The 24322-nt window shown below is 44.9% G+C and overlaps 1 protein-coding gene across 1 annotated transcript in view; it reads left to right on the forward strand.

Moving 5' to 3' along the window:
- The window catches only part of WNT9A (Wnt family member 9A), a 91847-nt gene that overhangs the window by 49458 nt on the left and 18067 nt on the right, over positions 1-24322 (forward strand). The window contains exon 2 of the mRNA XM_007499757.2: positions 15475-15734. Within this exon, the coding sequence (XP_007499819.1) occupies positions 15475-15734 (260 nt within the window). The remainder of the gene's footprint in view (positions 1-15474; positions 15735-24322) is intronic.

A 24322-nucleotide genomic window follows, 5' to 3' on the forward strand; every position in this document is an offset into this window, starting at 1 on the left:
AACCAATACACAGTATGGATTCTAAAATAGAAGGTAAGACTTCAAAAGAAGAAGAAGGAAAAGAATAATAATAAGAAGAAGGGGGCAGTTGGGTGGCTCAGTGGATTGAGGACCAGACCCAGAGATGGGAGGTCCTGGGTTCAAATCTGACCTCGGACACTTCCCAGCTGTGTGACCCTGGGTAAGTCACTTGACCCCCATGGCCTAGCCCTTACCATTCTTCTGCCTTGGAACCAATATATAGTATTGATTCTAAAGTGGAAAGTAAGGGTTTAAAAAAACTAAATAATAATAACGAAGAAACCGATGTGCAGAGAGGAGAAGGGTATCGTTCAAGGTTTCAGAGAGACTAAGTGGTTTCAACACTTTGGGTCTCCGTTTCTTCATCTCTGAAATGAGGGAATGTCCAACCAGGTGGCATCCCATACTTGCTTGGAGAACCAAATTAGAGTCCTGCTTAGATTAGAGTATTTGCTCTTTCACATCTAATCATTAGGCAAGCCCTACTGGTTTAACCTCCACTGGACCTCTTGAAGTTGCTTCCGCTCCTTCTCTTCCTCTCTTCAGGATCTCATCCTAGCTCCGATGCTAGTGGTTTCTCTCCTGGACGATGGTCTTGACTAGTCTTCCTGCCTCCATTCTCTCCCCATCAGATCCACCCTGCACGTAATGCTTGAATAATCTCCCTAATGTACGGGTCCCATCATGTTCTAGAAGGATATTGTGATGATTGGATGGGACTCTATGGGAAGGGCTTTAACTACAAAAATTATGCTCAGTATCACATTATTCTCCTGCTCAACATCTTTTGATGGCTTGCTAGTGCCAAACCCTTCATCTTGGTATGCAAGCCTACCACGATATCTTAGCCTAGTCTTGGCATGGTAGCCCTATTCTAGTCAGCCATACTGGATTGCTCACAACTCCCCAAATATGCCTGTCTTTTTTGTCTGAATTCATCCCTTGGACAGAGCCTCTCTGCTCCCTCTCTACCCCATATCCCTTTCTGTCTGTTAAAAACGACTCCTCTTTCACAGCCAAACTCAAGTGATAACCTCTTCCCATAATGTGCCATGCAAAAAAGACATGCTGCTCTTCTTGTTGACACCCCAACAAGGTAGACAGAGCCCTTATTGGACTCAATTTCTTCTTTTGTAAAATGGGGATAAGTTTTTTTGGCAAAGGTACCTGAATGGTTTGCTCTTTCCTTCTCCAGGGTGTGTGTCCTCATTTTACAAATGAGAAACTGAGGCAGACAGAAGGTATGTGATTTGCCCAAGGTCACACATCTAGGAAGGGTCTGAGGTCAGATTTAAACTGGGGTCTTCCTGACTTCAGACTTGGTGCTCTATCCATTGCACCACCTAGCTGCTCAGTGGCCAGGGAACCCAGTGCCATATTGGTTAGTAGTGATATAGCAAAAGAGATGCATGCTGGAGAGGAGACAGATGACCCATTCTCTTCGTTTTCTGTGGAACCATTTGGCAAATCTTTTCCCCTCTCTAGGTGCTGATTTCTTTGTCCTTAAATTGATGGGGTTGGACTAGATCACCTCTAAAGCTCATTCTGGCTCCAGTAGCTGTATTCCTGCATCCATGGTCAAGATTGCTAGGTCGGGCACACAGGGGCTTCGTGCATGCTTCTGGATGCAGGCATCCTTGGCTGGCTTTCCCTGTATCCCATCTCTTTTCTCTCTAATCCATCTTCCATACAGCTGCTAAAATAATCTTCCACTCTTGGTCAGGATGCTTCAATGTCTCTATTGCTGTTCATGTAAAATCCAAACTTTCAAGCTTGCCATTGATGGCCCCTCCTCACAAAGCTGGTTCCAGCTACTTTTACAGATTGGACGCTGTTATTTCTCATTCTTATTTGAACTTCATGCTTTTGCCCAGACTGTTTCCTATGCCTAGATTGCACTGTCTTCTCCCCTCCATCTCATATGTTTCCAAGCTTGCAGCAGGGCTTCACTTTCACCCCATTTCCTTCTCCTGAACCCTTGGGCTCATGCTCTCTCCCTCAAGTTATTATGTATCTCCTTGAGAGTTACTCTTTCTCATCTTATATACATACAGCAGACACAAGAAATGTTTGTTCGATTAAATCCATAGTTCCCATTTCTTTACTGCAATCCCGCAAGGCAGGAAGCATGGTGGGATTCCCTTTGTTTTACAGCTGGGGAATCTGATGGTCAGAGAGGGAAAGTGATTTGTTGGGGGGGGGGTGGGAACAGCCAGAAAAGGCAACATGCTGGATGAGAAGTCAGAGCTCCTGACTCCAAGACCAGGGCTCCTTGCCCCACAGCAGACTGCCCTCTCGGTCTCCCCTCTCTCTCTGTCTGGAAGTGTAAATTCCCTAAAGCAACTGGTGATTCTTGATCTTAATGAATGGGATTGTGTTAGTGACCCTCTTGAATCCTGGAACGGCTGGGCTGACCGGGAGGGCAGGCCCACTGCAGGAGCATGAGGCAGCTGCTGTCGGTCTCTTCCACATTCCTGTCTGCTGGCCTTCTCTGACAAGGGGTACAGGGTGGGGAAGACAGAGATCACAGGGTCTGCATGTCTGGGTTGGCCAAAGCAGTTGAACCCACAGCTTCCACCCAGCAATTTCATACTTGGCAGTGTGGTCTGGGGGAACAAGGATTGGGTTAAGATTTGGGAGAACTGGGTTAGAATGTTTGTTCTATCCTTTACTGGTTGTGTGATGATGGGCAAATTGCTTAGCTTCTCAAAGCCTCAGTTTCCTCCCCTATAAAATGGGGATAATATACTTCTTGTCTATTTCATAGGATTGCTGTGAAGAAAATACTTTGTAAATATGAAAACTTTGTGGACTTTAATGTAATTAGGTAGGATTGCCCCTACCCAAGGATCAGGGGACCATCCCTGGTCTCAGCCACAAATCTTTCCTTTTGGCTCTCTATTCTATGGCTTAAGGAAAAAAAAACAAAACAAAAAACCTTACCTCCCAGCTTCAAATACATTCTATGTATTGGTTCCAAGGGAGAAAAGCCATAAGGGCTGGGCAATGGGGCGAGATTTGAACCTAGAATGTCCCATTTCTAGGCCTGGCTAGATCCACAGAGTTACCTACCTCCACCCCCAATTCAATGGCTTTTTCTCTCTTTCCAGTCTGCTTCTACATGTTTTTATCACACTTCCATATCTGTGGTACAGGAGGGCCAATTTTGGGATCAGAGGATCTCTGCTCTGTTATTATGATTCTGTGTGACCATGGGCAAGTTTCTCATCCTCTCTAGTCCTCAGTTTCCTTATCTGTAAAAGAAAAAAAAAGATTCGGGTGGGATAGATTAGTTGATTTGGCTGTAGTGAAATCCAACTTTAAATATGTGCTTTAAAATAGCCAGTTATGCTTGAGTTTCTCCCACATACCCCTTTCCCTACTCCCTCTTTGCTCATCTTTCTCTCTTCCCACTTGCACATGTCTTTGAATCTTCTAGCCCATCTTTGCATCTTTTGGCGTCCACACTATGTGTGTATAACCCCCACATGGCTGCCTCTCTCTATTTCTACCTACTGCATGAGGCAACCATAAGGGAACCCATTTGTAAATGTTAACTCAAAATGTAAATGTCAGCTGTTATTATTGTTGTCTCCCTCGTAACCAGTTCCTTCCTTTCAAAGTGAAATTGTATTTGTTCCATTAAAAAGCCTTTATTTTCTGCCCCCACTAGGAAGACAAATAAAAAATGCCTTGTGACAAATATACATGGTGGAGCCAAACAAATTCTGCGTTGGCCATGCCCTATCCATCCAGCTATCGATCTCTCTAGCCATCTCTCTTCTATATGGCCATTGCTGGCTAGTGTCCTCTATCTATATGCTGAACATCCCCAGATTTGTGTAGTCTACTATATGGATGTCTTATTTTGAACCCTGAATCCACCACCCCTTACTTGGATAGCCCGACTTATCATGGAGTCTCAGAAATTAGACTTCCTTATTGAATCGATTCTTCTGTTTTTCAAATTTGCTTGTTTTTACCGTATCATTTGCTGCTTCTGTTCACTTGACTCTGTATCCGTTTGTAAAGTCATCTCAAGGTTTCCTGCAATCATCCTTCTCTCACCCTGTGTCTCTCACAGGGCTGTTGGGAGATGCCCATGAGGATGGAGATAGATAGGAAAATTCTTCACAACTGCAAATTGCTTCGCCCCTGTGAGGAATAAGCCCTTGTCTTGAGAACGCTTCTGGAGGGCTGCTTTGTTTTACCAAGTGCCTCTTCCAAACAACCCTGTGAGATAAGAAGTTTGAAGACTTATTCCCATTTTACAGCTTGGGAAACGGAGTCTCAGAAATGGGAAACGACTCCCCCAGAGTCACTTAGTGAGTTATCCGAGTTAGGTTTCAAACCTTGATCTCCTTCCCCCCAAGTGTTCTTGTGTTTGGCAGATGGGTAAAAGGAGAGATCGGCGGTAGTGAGATGGTTAAGGGAATTGTTATATGAGGAAATTACTCAGCAAACCTTTGTTAGGCATCTAGTATATGCTAGGCACTGGGTTAAAGATGAAAATAAAATATTCCCTACTTTCAAGGTCATGAATCTAGAGCTGGAAAGAATTCCAGGGACTATTGGGTCTCACTCCCATATTTTACCGATGAGGAATCTGTGGCCCAGGAGTCTTCCGAGGGAGACACGTACATGTATGGACAGAGATTGCTACCAAATGTGACATGTTTCCCTGTAAGAGAAAACACAAGTTGCTTGGCGCAAGCTTATCTGATTTGTGGTGGGGAGCAGCAGAAAGAGCCTGGACGGAGGGGCAGGATTGGGGACAACATGGCAATGGATTGAGAAGAGAAGAGGCTGATGGAGAAGGATCTACCGTACCAGTGGCAGAGGCTGCTTGGTTTTGGTTTGTTTTTTTTTTCCCCCTGTTTAAAACATGTATGTATATAGGTGTGTGTACATGCATGCATATATAAGTAATATCATTTCCCTTCGGGACCGCTTTCTTGACCTGGCGTTGATATAAAGGATGTTTGCTGCAGGCACCCACCTTGGAGCCTATTTTCCTGGGTTTACAGTGTGAGAGTGTGTGTACGTGTGTATGTGAGAGACAGACAGACAGACAGACAGAGGAGGGGATGAAGAAGAAGGGAGGAGAGGGAGACCACAAGTGAAGGCTGGATAGAAATGTTAGAAATGGACACCTGTTCTGGTAGGAGTTTCATTCAAGATATAAAAAGCTTTAATTCTTAAGAAACCATTCCCCAGAAGATTGAATTAGGTGCTTGGGAGAGTCTCTTCTAGCTCGGAGACTCCATGATTCTGAGAGACAGAAATGGAGAGATTCAACTGCCCTGAAGATAATATGACATTAAGGTTGGGGCCGGAGTAGCTTAGCTGGCATTGCTGTGTGCTGAGAAGGATGGCCAGGCTGCTGTAGCTGCTCCCAGAATAGAGCTGATGATGTGACAGGCAGGGGCCCTGGCCAAATGCTTCCTAGTGTCCCCTCTGGGGGCCCCACAGTGAAAGGGCCTGCAGGGGAAAGTTACTTCAACTGGTACAGCCCCAAAACTGGCTTGGGAAGGAGACCGGGCCCAGGCTGCTTGGGACTCAACTTTTGATATTCTTTGGCCCCTGGGACAATCTCTCACACCATCCCTTTACTCTACTCTACTCTGCTCTTTCTCTTTCTTTTCTTTTTCTTCCTTCCTTCCTTCCTTCCTTCCTTCCTTCCTTCCTTCCTTCCTTCCTTCCTTCCTTCCTTCCTTCCTTCCTTCCTTCCTTCCTTCCTTCCTTCCTTCCTTCCTTCCTTCCTTCCTTCCTCCTTTCCTCCTTTCCTCCTTTCCTCCTTTCCTCCTTTCCTCCTTTCCTCCTTTCCTCCTTTCCTCCTTTCCTCCTTTCCTCCTTACCTTCTGTCTTAGTATTAATACTAAGTATCAATTCCAATACAGAAGAGTGGTAAGGATTAAGCAACCAGGGTTAAGTGACTTGCTCAGGGTCACACAGCTAGGAAGTTAGACTTTAAGTTTCTTTAGGACATGCATGATGTATCCTTTTTTTAAACTCTAAGGGTCCAGTGCCTTCACCAATGGCTTTTCTTGATGGATTATCCTGTCAAGGAGGTGATTCTGAGGTCTTCAAGAAAAGGTCAGGAAGCCTAGGCCCTAGAAGGTCCTGCCTAGTCAAAAAAGACGGAGTTCCAGAGCTGCTGAGATTGACCAATGCCATCTGAGGAACCGTCTAGCTTGGTTCAGAAAAACTCTGCACCAGATTGGCTCCAGGGTTCTGCATTTCACCTCCACCCCCACCCCTGCCATGGTCCATAGCAACTCACAAAATCATCTTAGAAGATTTAGGAGAAATATTGGTAGAGGGAATACTTAGACGAGAAGACTGTAGAATTTCTGTCCTATTGTAGTATGCCCAGGCCCTAGTCTACTGTTTCTTTAAACCCTGACCTTCCATTTAAAAAATCATTACTGTATATGAGTTCTAAGGTAGAAGAGCAGCAATCACTAGGCAATGGGGGTTACATGACTTGCCCAAGGTCACACAGCAAGACAGTGTCTGAGGTCAGATTTGCACCCAGGATCTCTCATCTTTAGGCATGGCTCTTTATCCACTGAGACACCTAATTGCCCCCTGCTCCCTGATCTACTTTTGAGAAATATTTAAATTGAATTGAGTTTTCTGCTCTTTATTCTACTCCACGGCTCACACTGCCAGTGAAAGAGCCTGGGTCAGACACCAGGAGACCCGAGTTTGAATCCCTGCTCTGTTCACATAATAGGTTATTTTCTCTGCTCCCCAGGGTGGGTCAGAACCCTGGGCAAGGGCAAGGGTCTTCTGAGCGTCAGTTTCCCTATTTGTAAAACGAAGAACTGGAGCAGATAGCCTCCAAGGTCCCTTCCCAGCCCTTCAAGCCTTCCGTTGGAGGGTCTCTTCCAGTTCTGATCTTGACTTGATTTTGGTCATTTGTTCTCTGCTGCTTCCCAGCACCTGGGTCTGCCCTGCCTGGACCATGTGAGTTCCTTTCCGGCCGTGGCTCTATTTTCCAGTTCTCCACTATTCACTTCCCCGACTCCTTCTTCCAGCCCCAGCGATTCCACTCTCTAAATCTTACTGCCCGACCGAGTGATTGACAGCCAGAGGCATCCCACAGACCAACTGGGTGATTCACGTCCCACTCCAATGTGTCCTTTGGCACTGGCTGGGCAGAGAGGAGACGAGACGAGACGGGTGGATGCCAACACGTGGTGGGTTAAGGGAGGGGGTGGAGAAAGGAATAGAAGGACGCCTGGCAGGAGGCCAGGCATGCCGAGGAGCTGGGACATGATGGCAGGGGACAGGAGTGGGGAGGATTGTCTCACTGCCCCCGTCCAGTCAGAAGGGGAAGGGGAGGCAGAAGGGGAGCTTTGTGCCCTGTCCCTGCCTCGCTGAAGTATTCTCGAGGAGGCTTTCTGCCTGTTTGAGGTTCTATGGGAGAGAAAAGGAAGAGGGGGAACCCTCAGGCTGGAGGGAGAAGCGGGTCTGCTAGCCTGGTGTCATGCTACAGGACTTTGCCTGAGAGAGCCTGCTCTATGGGAAAGGGCACTGGATCAAGGGTCAGAAGGCTTAGATTCCAGTTCCGTCTCCAACACTTCATGTGTGGAACTGGGCAAACCTTTTCCCCTCTCCTCAGTTTTCCCGTCTGTACAATGGGAACCCAAAATGTATACTACTTATCTTTATTTTTTTTTTATCTAACATTTTTTTATTTGGTCAATTTCAAACATTATTCCTTGGTTACAAAAATCATTTTCTATTCCTCCCTCCCCTTCCCCACCCCTCCCATAGCCAACATGCAATTTCATTGGGTATTACGTGTGTCCTTGATCAGAACCTATTTCCATGTTGGTGTTTGGACTAGGATGTTCATTTAGAGTCTACATCCCCAACCATATCCCCTCAACCCATGTATTCAAGCAGTTGTTTTTCTTCTGTGTTTCTGAATGTGGATAGTGTTTTTCTTTTCCTCATAGATCCATCTGAGTTGTTCAGGATCACTGCATGGAGGAGTCTATTACATTCGATTTACTACTTATCTTTAGAGGGTGGTAGGGATATTAAATGAAATAACTTGGTAAAGATAAATGTATGTGCTGTCCCTGCCACAGATCCTTAGGTCTTGGTAGCAGGAACCATGGCTCTTTTCCCCTTTGTTTCCCCCCCTAGAAGTACAGAGCCTTGAAAAATAAGTGCTTGGTAAATATTTTAATTAGACAAATTGAATTGAATGCTGGGACTATTATCATTACTTCCTCTCTGTCTATACTTTCCTATCCTACCTCCAGTTATAGGTATTTATTTATTTTAAAACCTTTTACCTTCTCTCTCTTAGAATTGCTACTTCGTATTGGTTGCAAGGCAGAAAAAGTAGGCAGAGGAGGTTAAGTGACTTGCCAGGATCACACAGCTTGGGAAGTATTTGAGGTCAGATTGGAATTCAGGTCTTTCTGATTCCACTGAGCCACTTAGCTGTCCCAATATTCTTTTTTTTTTTAAATAAACCCTCACGTTCTATCTTAGAATTGATACTAAGTATTGGTTCCAAGTCAGAACCTCTGGGCAGAGGAGGCAAAGTGACTTGCCCAGGATCACACAACTTGAGAAGTATTTGAGGTCAGATTGGAACTTAGGTCTTCCTGATTCTACTGAGATGCCTGGCTGCCCCAAGCATTCTTTTTAAAAACCCTTACTTTCTATCTTAGAATTGATACTAAGTATTGGTTCCAAGGCAGAAGAGCAGGAAAGGCTAGGCAATGGGGATTAAGTGACTTGTCCAGGGTCACATAGCTATTGTGTCTGAGATCAGATTTGAACCCAGGACCTCCATTCTCTAGGACTGGCTCTCAATCTACTGAGCCACTTAGATACCCCAGTTGTAGATATTTATGCAGAAGCACATACTATCTAGAGTAGAAGAGGGACCTGGAGACATCTTAACTCAACCCCATCATGCTATTTATGTGGAAACTGAATCCCAGAGAAGGACACAAACTGTCCAAGATCACCAGGAAGTCAGCGGAAGAACCAGAGCTCTGTGTCAATCTGTTCAGAGCTCTTTCCTCTGGAGGAGGACATGCACGTTCCATAACCTTTTATTTAGTATTTGAGGGTGCAAATAGCATCAGAACTGAGATTTTTCTCAACATCAAGATGGAGCCAGTAGAACACTGAGGGCCATGGGAAAAGCCGAGGCCATAGAATGTTCCAGCAATAGAATGTGAAGGTAGTGGAGGCAACTGGGGAGTTTATCTTCTTTTCTAGAAATAAAAAAAAAAAAGGCATTTCTGCGTGCGATGAGTTTTCACCAAAAGAGAGGGTTAAGAGGCTCTCAGTGACCATTGAATCCAAGGCATGTGTGAAAGATGTCCAAGCTGGCTGCATGCAAGATCAAAGTCCCTTCCCAATAATAGCATGAATTGACAATAACTGACGCCAACTGTGAAGCTGGGAAATCCCAGTGAGGCGTCATTTAGCCAAATGCCAATTTATGACCATCGAGTCGCACCTTTCTTTTTACCTCTATCTAAAAGGAGTTCTCTCCTTGTATTCATCAGCTTAGTGCTTGCCCATCTTTTAGAGCCCAAGTTAAAAAATCCCTCTTCAAGGAAGCCTTCTCTGATTTGTTCTTCTCTGTCCCCCTCAAACTGGAGTTAGTAAGGAGCTCTCCCTTCAGATCTCACAGAACATTCCATTTGCCCCTCCCACATAGGCTTACACCGGTATATTTAGCTCTTTATGTTAGTCTTCTGCCCCTCTAGTTAGTGATTTCCATGAGGACTATGACTATATCTTTTTTTTTTACCCTCACCTTCTGTCTTGGAATTAATACTGTGTATTGGCTCCAAGGCAGAAGAGTGGTAAGGGCTAGGCATTGGGGTCAAGTGACTTGCCCAGGGTCACACAGCTAGAAAAAGTATCTGAGGCCAGATTTGAACCCAGGACCTCCCATCTCTGAGCCTGGCTCTCAATCCACTGAGCCACCCAGCCTATGACTATATCTAATTGACATTCTGCCTCAGTGTCTAGTCTTAAACCCTGTATCTAGGGGTGCCTAATCAAGTCTAAGTGAATAACCCTGGCTGTGTAATAATTGTTTTGCCTAATATTTTTGGGGGGGGAGGAGTCGGATATTGGCATTCATTGTAGAAGGAGACACACATGTTCCATAACCTTATACTTAATGTTTGAGGGTACAAATAACATTAGAACTGAGATTTTTCTCATAGAAGCTCCATTCATGGCACAGAGAATACAGTTTCTCAGAACTAGTTTGGTGAGTTCTACTAAAGGCAATGGGGAGCTACAGGAGGTTTTTAAAGAAAGGAGAAACTGAATTCTTGGAATGTTTCCCTGAATATCTTTGTAGAAGTAGTTTAGAAGGGAAGAGAAGGGAGTGAGCTATAGGGGAGGACCCAGACTCTCTGTTCCATTCTGCATCTTCTTAGCTGTGTGAGTGATCATGGACAAATTCTCTTCTCATCTCGAGCCTCCGTTTTCTCCTCTGTAAAATAAGGGGGCTGGACTAGATGGCTTCAGAGGATGGCCAGCTCTAAATCTATAATCCTCTGAAAACAGAAGCTGTTGATTCTTCTTTTCTAAGGTCCCTTCCAGCTTTGATGCTCTGAGACCAGCATTAGAGATTTCGAGCTGTGGAATTTGAATTCTGCCTTGGAAACTGATGGGGTACATAACCTCTCAGTCTCATTTTCCTTATCTGTAAAATGGGGACAATCAGAATGAGTTAATATATGTGAGGTGCTTTGCAAGTCCTGTCTGATGCTCTGTGACCTCATTCGGGGTCTTCTTGGCAAAGATTCTGGAGTGGTTTGCTGTTTTCTTTTCCAGCTCATTTTCCAGATGAGGAAACTGAGGCAAACAGGGTTAAGTGACTGGCTAGCAAGAATCTGAGGCTAGATGAGTCATCCTGCTTCCAGGTCCAGCGCTCTAATCCACTGAGCCCCTTAGCTGTCCCCAAAGCATCCTATATTATAGCTATTAACTCTCTAAGGCAACTCTGTCTGGAGTTGGGAATGGAGGCAGGGGAGGGAGGAGCTAGGCAGATGTTTATGAATTGTTTGGCAGAATATCCTACCCTACAGATGGCACCCTTCAGTGGCTCACTGTCCCTTGTCCAAGAGAGATCTGGTCCCCAGGAAGCACCAGGCTGTGTTCCCTCACCCTCCTACCACAGAAGGAATCTTTTCAAGGCGCCTGTCCTCTTCTCTCCCAAAGCCTCCATCGGGAGTCAGATACCACAGGGAGGCTTGCCTCTACCTACAGCCCTGGAGGGGATTGTGTGGCTGAGCTCTCCTGGGGGTTGAGTGAAGATTCTCAATCCTGCCCAACCAGTTCCCATTCCCAACAACTAAAGCCATGCCAAGTCCTTGCAGCATCCCTTCCTTGTGCCTGGCAAGTAGATCTGTTGGCTGCCATTCATCAGATCTACACTCTCCGTGCTGGAAGGGCTCTTGAAAGTTCACCTCCCGACATGTTGCAGGAGTCTCCTCTGCCTTGAATGATGGGGTGGGAGGGGGGTGCCTCACTGTCATTCTGCTTTGGGTAGTTCACACCAAGCTACGACCCGCTTTGGGATTTAACTGGTTTGTTCCCTTTTCGATTCCCAGGTAATGATTTGCCTGCCTGGCACATCTTCCCCCTAAGCAGGGAGTTGGGGAGGACTTCCCATCCTCTTCTTGTCTTCCTAGCATCTGAGGCTGACACAGTAGATAGAGTGCTGGGCCTGAAGCCAGGAAGACCCGAGTTCAAATTTTGTCTCAGATACTCGTCCTAGCTGTGGGACTCTGGGCAAGTTCCTTTACCTTGCTTGCCTCAGTTTCCTCATCTAGAAAATGAACTGGAAATGGAAACGGCAAATTACTCCAGTATCTTTGCCAAGAAGACCTCGCTTGAATGGGGTCACACAGAGTCAGATATGGCTGGAAAGCCTTCTGGGGGAAACATTTTCTTTGTGAAAAAGAGTCCCAGAGAAAGTTGCCTCTAGCCTTTCCATCCCCATGTCACCCTATCCTGCTTCATTCATTCTTTTTCTTTTTCCTGTTTCAACCCTTACTTCTGTCTTAGAAGCAGTACAAGTATCCGTTCCAAGGCAGAAGACTAGTAAGGGCTGGACAATTGGGGTTAAGGGAATGGCCCAGAGTCAGACCACTAGGAAGTGTCTGAGGCTGGATTCGAACCCCATGCATTCTTTATTAAGCCAAACTGAATTAGCCTCTTTGGCCCGCTCTTGTCATTCTCCTGCCCATCTCATCATCTGTAGGCCCAGTTTTCCTTTCTTCGAATGGTCCTTCTTCTCCTATCTGCCTCTTGAATTCCCTCCCTTCTTTCAGACAGCTTCTCCTTTGATGGAAATCTCAGTCTCCTCTTGCCCCAAGATGTATGTACTTTGTGCATGCTTTTTAGGTGTTTTATTGAAACAGCAGGCCATAGTGGATAAAGCATTGAATTTAGAGTCTGGGTAACCCGGGTTCAAATCCCACTTAAGACACCCTGGCATATCAATAATATGGAAATAGGTCAATGACCCATGTAAAACCCAGTGGAATTGCATGTCAGCTACTGGAGGGGGTTGGGGAAGAGGAGGGAAAGAACATGAATCTTGTAACCATGAAAAACATTCTAAATTAATTAAATAAAAATTTCCAAATAAAAAACCAAACAGCATCCAAAAAAAAAAAAGACACCCCTGGCAACTCATTTCATGTCTCTGTCCTTTTTAAAATCTGTAAATGTCCTTTTATTATCTGTAAAAGGAAGAAATTGGACTCTATGACCTCCCCAGGCCTTCTAGCTAAGAATCTGTGATCCCATGGAACTACTGTTCTGGCCCCCTCCCCACCCCATTAGAATTTAAGTTCCTTGAGGGAAGGGACTATTTTTTACTATTTTAAAATCTATTTACCATTTTTCTACTTACTATTTTATCTATTTACTATTTTTTATTTATAGGAAGTGCTTAACAAATGTTTGAGTCTAGAGGCTAATTAGTGTAACCCCCACATTTTATAGTCCAGGAAATACAAATCCTCAAGAAGTATGACTTGTCCCAGGTCCTTAAGTTGCAGTCTGAATTTGAACCCAGGTCCTCTGACTTTAGCTCTAGTATTCTTTCCAGGATACCATGAATGTGTTCTCCTTCTCCCCAAACTTCCCAAGAGCCCATTGTTAAATCTTCCCTTTTTTCTATCACATTCTATTGTGTGTGTGTATAGATATATTTTAAATCTGCAGACATAGTATAGCCTCTCCTTTAAATCATAAGCTTCTTGAGGACCCAGTTTGCTTTGTGCTATCACCTTTGAACACGTACCCTGGCATATAGCAGGTGCCTACTAAGTATTTCTTATAGTGCTGAACAGCTACAGATTTGTGCTACTGTTTCCCAGTTGAGAAAACGAAGCAGCTTGCAGGCTGGGATAGAGGAAGTTCTTGTCCAAGATGGGGTACAGTGTCTGACTAGAATCTGGGTGACCACTTTTTGGGGCTGTTGGAGAACAGCTTCCTGCTCTGGAGGGCCTCTGTGAGGCATGAGATGGGCTAAAGAGGATTTCCTCTCCTTGGAGGAGAAGACTAGGGATGCTAGGAATGGACAGGAAGTTCCCGAGCTGATCCTCTGACTTGAAGGCTTGTAGTAATAAGAATAGTAACAATGCTAATGATAGCAACAACAGTGACAACACTTAACATTTTCCAAAGAATTTGATATTTTCCTCATTTTATAGTTGAGGAACAGAGGTAGACGTTCATTAAACCTGTGCCTTCTCTCTTAGAATTGCTCCTAAGTATCACTTCTTTTTTAATTGACAATATTTTTCATTTTAAATTTTTATTCATTCATTTTTAAATATTTTCCCATGTTTTCATGATTCATTTTCTTTCTCTCCCCTCTCCCCTCCCAGAGTTGACAAGAAATTCCACTGGGTTGTACAAATATTATCGATAAGTATCACTTCTAAGGCAGAAGAGTGATAAAGCTAGGCAATGGGAGTTAAGTGACTTGCCCAAAGTCACACAGCTGGGAAGTGTCTGAGGTCAGATTTGAACCCAGGACCTCCTGCCTCCACTTGACTCTCTATATACCTAGCTGCCCCAAAAGAGGCACACTTGTTCAGGATCACAGAATTCCAAAGTATCTGAGGTCAAATTTGAACACAAATCCTCTTGACTTTAAATTTGATGCTCTAGTCACACTTCATAGCCTAGTTGCCAGACACCAGGTGTTTGGATAGATTAGAGATTCTGGCAGATTGTATTCTCTGTGAGCTGGGAAGGACTCAGTTGATAATTACTGAGTTGCTTTCTAAGAAAATGGGTCTCAGGGGTCTGTGGGTATCTTACTTTGGGATTTAAATTTAGCAGAGGGCCAAAATAATTTAGTCTAATAGTCTCATTTTACAAAGGAAGACACTGAGGCTGAGAAAAGGGAGGGGACGTGCTTAAGGTCAAGTAGCAGAGAGGGCATCTGAAATTCAATATGCTTTAGGGACATCATGACAGAGCTAGTAGTTAGTCCTGCTTCTAGGCCAGAGGTTCTTCATCTTTTTCAGGTCATGGATCCCAGCAGAAGCCTATGGATCTATTTTAGAATCATATTTGTAAATGCATAAAATGTACTATATATTGCCAAGGAAACTAGGTTGAAATACAGCCACTAAACTATTTAAACAAGTTTACAAGGGGACAGCTAAGTGGTTCAGTGGATTAAGAGCCAGACTTGGAGATGGGGGCAGGTCCTGGGCTCAAATCTGTCCTCAGACACTCCCTAGCTGTGTGACTCTGGGCAGGTCACTTAAGCTCCATTGCCTAGTGCTTACCACTTTTCTGCCTTGGAACCAATATACACTGATTCCAAAAGAAAGTAAGTATTAAAAAAAAGAAAAAAAGGAAGTGAAACATAGAGTGCCATTGGGAGGATCTGGGTTCAAATTTGGCCTCAAACACTTTCTAACTGTGTGACCCAGGGCAAATTACTTAATTCTACCCTGCTCTCCCCTCAAAACCCTCAAACCAAACCAAGTTTGCCAACTCCAGAGTAAGATCCATTGCTCTAAGCAACCAGGAGGTTGTTGCTCATTTGTTCAGTAGTTTCCTCTTGTCATGGTGTTGTTTAGTTAACAAGCATTTATTAAGATCTTACTATGTGCCAGTTGTCTCAATTCCCATGCCTACCTTTTAAGTCCAACTGCTGTTTGACTCCTCTGAACTCTGCCTCATTCCCCCACCCTACTGTGTAGCCCCTGTATTTGAAGCACTCATTTGAGTTGCCATGCCTTTTCTTACACTTCCTGCTCCCCTGCCTCAGCTTCTCTATCCCTGTAAATCCCCCTTATCCTTCAAAACCCACTGCTCTCTGCACCCTGTTAGGCTGCAGTCCAACAACAAAGGTCACAGGTATTTAGGGTGCCTAGCTGACTGTGTCTTTGTCCTCTGTGTCCCCAGGCTGACAGGCAGTGAGCCCCTGACCATCCTCCCACTGACGACAGAAATGGAGGAGGCTGCCACAAAGGCCCACTACAAGGTGTGTGACCGGCTCAAGCTAGAGAAGAAGCAGAGACGCATGTGTCGGAGGGATCCAGGTGTGGCTGAGACACTTATGGAAGCCATCAGCATGAGTGCCCTCGAGTGCCAGTACCAGTTCCGATTTGAGCGCTGGAACTGTACTCTGGAGGGTCGATATCGGGCCAGCCTGCTAAAGAGAGGTCAGTTCTTGGAGCTAAGGGAAAAGGGCGAGGGAAGGAGGGTGAATGATGGAGGGAGGAAGGGGCACTCACAAGCTTGGGTGACCTTGGGCAACCTTCTTAACTTTAGTTCCCAGTTTGCCCCAATAGAAAATTGGGCATTGGGGGATTGAGGTGAAGGATTGGGTAGATTTCTAAAGGCTTTGAGATTCTCTATTCTGAGGTCCTTCCCAGCTCTTATTTCCTATGGCTCAGTATGGGATAGGGGGTCTATACTCTATCAATGATATATAAACAGCAGAGATCTTATGGCATCCTCTTTTTAGATCTGGCATTGAGGGCAGGAATAGTGATAAAGCCAAAAGGCACTGAGCACCTGAGGTTGGGAGATGGGGTGGAGAAGGATGGGTGTGGATCAGGAGACTAGGGTCATGGAAGGTCAACTTGGCTCTCTCCGCCATTTTGCTATTTAGGGCTGGCCCTGCCTATAGTCATAGGATTCTTCCATCCTTCCATACTGTTTTTTTTTTTCCTTCTCCTGGCACCCAGGCTTAGAGTTGAGTTTGACAGTTAGAGTAAGCACAAGTTATTTCATAAGATTTTCTTCTTTTTTTTGGGGGGGGGGGGGAGCGGGTAGGGCGTGTGGTGTGGGGGTGGTTGGGGAGACTTGGGAATTGATCCCAGCCACAGAGCTGGTGCCTCACGGCTGGCAGGCTGGGGGAGGCACGGGGGTTAGAATGGCTGCATTGATGGGGAGCTTATTATCTTGTTACAGAATATCTCATGCAATCAAATAGCACCCAGTGGAGACAGTTTGGGCACTGGCGAGAACCCAGGGCCTTGTGTGTGTGTGTGTGTGTGTGTGTGTGTGTTGGGGGAGGCGGGTTGTTGGGGAGGAGGCAAGGCAGGGTCTGGAGAGGGGCCCTTGGGAACACCTTGGAGATCAAACTTCCTTCTATCTGACTAAGAACAGTTTTTCTCAGAAAGTCTCCCTGGGGCAAGAGGAAGGAGGAGGAAGAAAAATGGGATTGGAAAAGGGAGGGAAGTGGAAAGTGAGCCAACCTCCCCTTTTTGTTACCCTCGATTTCCCCCTGCCCCAGCCCCAAATTTAAGTCAGACCCAGAAGAGGGGAGGCTTTGGCCTGTCAGGGAAAGAGAAGGTGACTGGAGTGCAAGGGGGTGTGAGCTCTTGCTCAGCTGTCAGGGCACCAGGATGGCTGTTCCCGACAGGCTGGGCACTGAGGGTCCAGGTTATGTTCTCTCCCCTCAGGGATAGGAACCCCTCTTGGGCACATGCCCCAAGATACTGATCACCTGTTGGGTGTTGTCAGGGCAGAATGGCCAAAGCCAGTTTTCCCCAGTGGGCTGTTCATTGGGTCCCGAAGGATCATGGAGAGAGCATGCCGGGAGAGAGCATCTACTCTACCCCGTATTCTATAAATGGCATGTCTGAGACTCAGAAAAGAGAAGGGATTTGTCCAAGGCCATCCAGCCTGTAAGCTGCTGGTTCAGGACTCCCTGGGTCAGGACCTCGGTACCTCCCGCCTGAGCAGATGGATACACGGGTTGAAGCTGGCATGGCTGAGGGGTGATGAAATCAATATTTGCCCACTCGGGGGCCCCAGAGGAGGGATGTGCCCTTTTTGAGGCAAAAGCCTTGGGTCTTCACCCTCTCTTTGGTATGAAGTCGTTTATAAATGTCACTTTTTTTTGCCAGGATTTTAAGAGCATAATAAACAGCTTTGAGGATGGAGATGCATGATCTTATCTCTCGCTAAGTGTTTAATTCTGGGAAAATAATTTTCTCTCCTCATCTGTAAAATCAACCAACAAACATTTATGATGTGCCTCCTAGGTGCCAGGGGCTATGTTAGATGCTAGGGATACAAGTGTAAAAAAGTGACACAGGCTGCGTCTTCAAGGAGCTTACCTTCTAAAATGAAGGGGTTGGACTAGGTGAGGGTTGGGGTCTTAAGTCCCTTTCAGGGTTAAGGAATTAGATAGTGCAATGGATAGTCCACTGGACCTGGAGTCAAGAAGACCCTAGTTCAAATCTCACCTTAGTGATGCTAGGCAAATCATTTGACCTTTGTCTGACTCAGTTTCTCAATTTGTAAAATTGGTGGTCCTAACATAACAGAAAACATAAAAAATACATAAGATACATTATATATTAGGCATAATATATTATAAATATTAGATAGTATTATATATTAGAAAATATAACATAAAAATGAGGTAAATACTACTACCGAGCTGGTGCTTAATAAAGTCTTGAATTTGAAGTGAGGAGACATGGGTTTGAATCCTGATCCAGACACTGGTCAGTCATGTGTCCTTAGACTCTTACTCTCTGGGCTTTAGCTTCCCCTTCTGTAAAGATGAGTGGTGTGATGGAGAGAGTGATGGAAGCCAGGGAGTTCTTGTCCCAATCCTGCTTCTAATACCAGTTGTGTGACCTTGGAGAGGTCCCTTCCACTCTCTGGGCCTGCCTCTGTTTCCCCCTCTGTAAAACGAGTGGTATCAAGGAAAAAGTCTGGATTTGGCATCATGAAGACCTGGGTTCATATCTTGCTTTAGGATATTTCATTAATCACAAGTAATATTTGTAACACCCCTAAATACTTGCTTAATAAATCTTTGCTCCCTTCTTCTGGCCTGACTGTGTAATCCTACAATGACTAAAAGTCTAGGTACCAGCTATACACAGGTTAAGTTATAGATAGACAGCAGAGTTATATAGCCCTGCGTGGCTCCATTTCACTTTTTATTTTTATTTTTTTCAAGTTCTTTGTAGCTTAGCTCTCTTGAGGAATCTGTGGCCCTTTTAATCATTTTCCCCGGCATCGTCCTCAGGTTCAAGAGATTACCCTTTAGGCAGCCCTCCACAGAACTCCAAGTGGCTCCCTCTTCCTGGTCCTCACTCCCATCCAGAAGTCCTTCAGAACAAGTGGCTGTTATTTATATAGCCTTCATGGCTTCCATATTTCCTTTTATCCTTCATCTCATCTGATCCTTCCAACAGCCCTGTGGGGGTAGGCAGGGTGGGTGGTGGGTCTGCAGAAGCTGAGTGACTGGGACCCAAGCCCTTGTCTCTGGTCCCCAAATTCAGGGCTCTTTCTAGGAAATGAACATCTCCTGTTTTTTTTTTTCCCTTCACTGGACTTTATCCTTGTTTTCTCTGGCTATGGACATTTCTCTCATAGCAGCGTCCCTCGCATCTATCTTATGTTTCTAATTTGTCAAAGCCCTTTTCATTGGCCTGTTTGAGCCCCACGATGTCCCTTTGAGGTAGCTTCAGCATCTATGAGATGGCAGTCTTCACAGAGGATCATTGTGAGAGATGGGCTCTGCATGCCTCAAAGAACCTGGGATTTGGGGGGATGTGGCCCCTTTCTCACCAATGGCTTGCACCTAGTTCTTCCTTCTGAGGTTCAGAAGAACAAGTCTAATCATAATATTATTGATCTAAGAACTGGAAAGGACCATAGAAGTTGTAAAGCCCAAGCCCTTCATTTGACAGACGAGGAACCTGAGGCTTAAAGGGGCTGAATGGCTTGACTAGAGTCACCCAAATAATGAGGGCAGAGCCTGGGTCCTGTGGCTCCCAATCTAGTGGTCTTTGATCTACTGGTCTCTTCCACAGATAGCTTTTCAGACACTTAAAGACTATTATACAGGTCCTCTCTTCCCCACCCAAGTCTTCTTGGCTTGCTTCATTGATTTATGGACGGCAAGATCTCTAGCCTCATCATTCGGATTGCCCTCTTCTTCTATGGCAATATAATGAGGGATGGCGCCCTAACTAGAAAAGGAGCATTGGCATCGCTCTGGACAATCCATGCCATCTTGGTCAAGTTAGTTCCATGCCCTTGGTCTCAATTTATTCTTTAAAAATGAGATCTTGAGAGCAGTCCAGAGTTCTTAACCTAGACATGTCATGGCGCTTCTTGGGAAGTGTCTTGTGAAACCTATGGGCTCCTTCTCTGGATCATATCTTTAAATGTATAAAACAAAACACATAGGATTGTAGAAAAATGAATATATTGAAATCGAATTATCAGAATTAATTTTTCTTGTTCTTTTTATTGACTGAAAAATTCTAAAGTCAACGTAAAATATTTTAAAAGAATGTGATGGTTTTTAAAGTTCTTTCTGCTTTAATGGCAAGATTTGAACAAATTAATGAACATACACATCTCTATTTGTGCATACATACAAGTGAATACAGATGGTTTGAGAGCCATTTATTTCAGTAAGAAGCTCCATGTCTTCACATATTTTTCACACTTGCACCCTCACCCTCCACCAACTTTGGAAGGCCTCGGGCTCTGATGGAAACTAGAAATCAGAAGTGGAAATGGAGGCACAGTTGGGCCCAGAAGGTAGAACTTGAACTTCCCTTGGAGTTGGGAGAGGGACTTTAAGATGTCTTTCCAAAGTTAGCAGGGTAGAATGAGAAAAGCCTTGAATTTGAAGTAAGGAGACTCGGGTTCAAATCCTTTCTTGGACACTGTCATGTATCCTTGGAAAATCTCTTTCATGCTCTGGGTCTCGGTTTCCCCTGCTGTAAAAATAAGTAGCATGATGGAAAGAATGATGGAAGTCAGGGAGCCCTTGGCCCCAATCCTGCTTGGTGACTTTGAGGAAGTCCCTTTTACTCTCTGGTCCTCTGTAAAGTGAGTGGAATCAGGGATAGAGGGATGATTTGGAATCATGAAGACTTAGGTTCATCTTCTGCCTCAGGAACTGTGTTACCCTGTCAGGGCACTGAGCCTTAGTTTCTAAGGGTAGAGTCAGTAATGTCCAAGGTCTCCTCTAACTCTAAATTCTCTGATCCATGATTTCTAAAGTCCATTCCAGTTCTGATGGGCTGTGAGTTTGATTGTCAGAAGACAATTGGGTATGAAGTGGCCTTTCCCCTGGGGCAGAGTCACACTTCATCCACAGCCAGGCTATGGCTGAGAGAACCTGAGATAGGATGGACAATCTGGGAGATAGGAGAGAAAAGGGGGAGATGGTTCTCCTGCTTTCATAAAATAGACATTTCCCCCCTCAGGGCTCCTGGAAACTTGGTAAAGGGAGTAAAAAGATGGGGCCTTTAGCCCTAGGCCTAGTGGAAACCTGTCCTGCCTACCTGGAACTTTTCTCCCCTCTGCTCAGACACCTTGCCTTTGGCAAAAGATCCTCCCTGTGTACTGATTTAACAAATGGCTCTTTGTGTTTCAGGCTGGGGGACGCAGGAGGTTTAGATAGATGCAGAGTCTTGCCTTCCTGACCTGCCATGACTCAGTTTAGTAAGGGGGATGTGACACACAGTTAACTAGGCAATATTTCAAGGTGAGTTCATCAGAAAGTTCAGTCCAGGTGCAGGTGAAGTGCTGTGTGCGAGGTTGGACAGGACATTTTGTTACTAACTGGACAGTCAAGGAAAACTCCTCAGAGAAGGTGGCAGCATCTAAGGTGGACTTTAAAGGCTAGGTAGGAATTAAATAGGCATGAAAGGGATGGGAAGATGCTTTAGGGGAATTGGGTAGAAGCAGGAAAATATTGGGGGAGGACTTGGGGGAACCAGAGGCCCCCACTTGGGGTTGGAGTCTGGTAGAAGTGATCTAGGAAACCCTCAGTCACCAAGGGACCTAGGTAACACAAGTTTTTGCTTAGCCTTCCTCAGGAGTAGAAGGGTAGACAGTCCTCCTCTTCCTTCTTTTTTGGTGCCTTCTTTCTCATTGTCTTTGTTTTGCGATCTTGTGTTCTCTCTAGCTGTCCACCATGACAACCTGCTCTAGAAAATCATGGAAGCTGAGAATTAGGAGGGACCTTAGCGATGGTCCTTTTAGTCTTGTCCCTCCATTTGATAAGTTTCTTACTCAAGGTCCCACAGTTAGAAAGCGGCAGCTGAGACGCCAACAGGGCACCCAACGCTAGGGCCATGTTTTTTTCTGCTACCCAAAGGCATCAGGCTGGGCCTTTCTCCTCCGTGTTGAAATTCTTACCCTTCCTTCAAGCCCACTTCAAATGCCAGCTTCTCCAGGTTTTTTTTGTCTCTCCGTGATATATTTAACTCTAATAATATATACTATTACATGATAACCATGTTTGTGTCTTGGCCTTTTCCTGAAACAAGAGCTCTGTGAGGGTAGGGATCAGCCATGTCTCACCAAAACTGTGCATCTCCCCTAGCAGGGTGAAGTGGATAGGGTACCCATCCTGGAGCCAGAAAGACCTGAGAACAATCCAGTCACAGACACTTACTAGCTATGTGACCCTGGTCAAGTCATTGAACCCCATTTGCCTCTGTTCCTCATCTGTAAAATGAACTGGAGAAGGAAATGGAAAGCCGCTTCAGAATTGTTGCCAAGAATACCCTAAATGGAGCCATGAAAAGTTGGACATGACTGAAAACTCAGCAACTACAAAGATTTAAGGCTCTTTGGGGAACTGAATCTGAACCTCAGGGATGTTGATTATAGATTTTAAAGATCCCTCCCTCATTTAGCAGAGTTGTTATGGCTGCCTGATTTAGGGTTAATGATTATTCATTGGAGGCTTATAGATTTAGACCTCGAAAGGGACCCTAGAGTTGAATCCCCTCATTTTACAGATGAAGAAACTGACATTCAAGGGTTAAGTGACTTGTCCAGGGTCATACAGATAGTAAGGTTCTGGGATGACTTCAGACCTAATTTTCCTTACTCCAAGCATATTTTTACTCAATCCTTTTAGTAGCATCTGACTCTTCATGACCCCATTTGGGGTTTTCTTGACAAAGATACTAGAATGGTTTGCCATTTCCTTCTCCAGTTCACGTTACAAATTAGGAAACTGAGGCAGATGGGGTTAAGTGATTTGCTCAGGGTCACAGCTAGTAAGTATCTGAAGTCAAATTTGGATTCAGGTCTTCTTGACTCCAGGACAAGAGCTCTATCCACCATGCCACCTCATTGCCCCACAAGCAGACGACTTCTCCCCAAATCTATACTGGGTCATGGAATAAAAGCTTTGGCTAATAAGATATTGTTTCGCTTTGAAGAACTTCAGATGTCTCTTGGTGGTTGGGGGAGCTGCTTCATGAGGGCAGGGACTGCTGTACCAATTGCTGCATTCCTGCCTCCACTCTCACCACCTCCCTCCCAAATCCTGATATATTCCCCCTCTGGTCTTTGAGAGAGCTGGTTGCCCTCTTGGGGCAAGTCCTTTCCTCTACTCAAGACCTGTAAGATAAGGGATTTGAGTTTGATATTCTCCAGGAAACACCTTCTAGGTGTGGAGCCTGGCATGGGTTCTCGGGGCAACATAAAAAGGGAGTGTAAAACATAACTCCTCTTCTAGAGAACTATCAATGAATAGTAAATAATAAAAATGAATAATAAATAAGCAAATGGTAAGCTGTGTTCCGTAGGGTATGAGATGGGGATGCCATTCCTGAGTGGGATGGAGATTGGACTGGTAGATCAAGGAAAGCTTCTTGGAGGAAGGGAGTATTTGAGTGGGGCTTTTAAGGCAGTATAGAAACATCAGCTAGAGAGATGGAGGCAGGATATTCTAAGCCTTGGAAACAGCCTGGGCATCGGTACGGAGGTGGGAAAATAGGAAGATTAATCAGAGGGAGGTAGGGAGGACAAAGATTTGTCTACTTTGGCTGGAGTGCAGAATTTGGGGAAGGGAGTAACATGAGAAGTTTGGAAAAGCAGGCTGCTGCAGCTTGTGGGAAGCCTTGACTGCTAGGCAAAGGCGTTTCAAATGTACTTGGGAGGCCACGGGGAACTTTTGAAGGGTTTTTGAGCCTTCCTGATCATGAGTGACATGACCAGATCTCTGAGCTAAAAAAAAACCTGATGGGATAATGTGTTAGGTTGGAAAAGAGAAGAGGCACAAGGCTATCAGGCAGCATCAGAAGGGAACCCAACAGATCCTTAGTTCAGTCTTTGCATTTTTCAGACTAAGAAACTGAATCCCAATCAACAGGAGGGTCTTGGCCAAAGTCACAGAAGTAGTGGGGGATCATGGGAAGGTCTTGAACTCTGGTTCTCTTATCTCCCACTCCATCGACCTTTCTACTAGAGTGCAGTGTTTCTAGGTGGATTATCACAAGGTCCGGTGTTAACAGTGCTGGCAGCAGAAATAGGAGGTTTAGGGGTAAATGTGAGAACTTCAGGCTATCATAGGAAAAACATTGGTCTTCAGACAATCAGAATTATACTCCCTCCTTACCTGGTCACTTCCCAGCCCAGGGCCTCAGTTTCCTGCTCTGAAAAGGGGAAAATCTCACTACCTTGTGATAGAAATCATATTTTTGTATTCTTATAAATTTGACTCAATTCTCTACATATTTGAGAAATAAAGCTTTGTCAGAAACACTTGCTATAAACCACCCCCCCACCAAATTTGTTGTTTCCCTTCTTCTAATTTTGATTGCATTGTTTTTTTTACAAAACTTTTAAAATTTCATTGAATCAAAATTATTATGTTCATTTTTCGTAAAGCTCTCTATGCCTTGTTTGGTCATAAATTCTTCCCTTATCCATACATCTGACAGAGAAACTTTTCTGTGTTCCCCTAATTTATTTATGGTTTCCCCTTTTATTTCTCTTATTCATAAATCTGACA

Source organism: Monodelphis domestica, chromosome 7 (genome assembly GCF_027887165.1).
Source record: "Monodelphis domestica isolate mMonDom1 chromosome 7, mMonDom1.pri, whole genome shotgun sequence".
Classification (NCBI taxonomy): Eukaryota; Metazoa; Chordata; class Mammalia; order Didelphimorphia; family Didelphidae; genus Monodelphis; species Monodelphis domestica.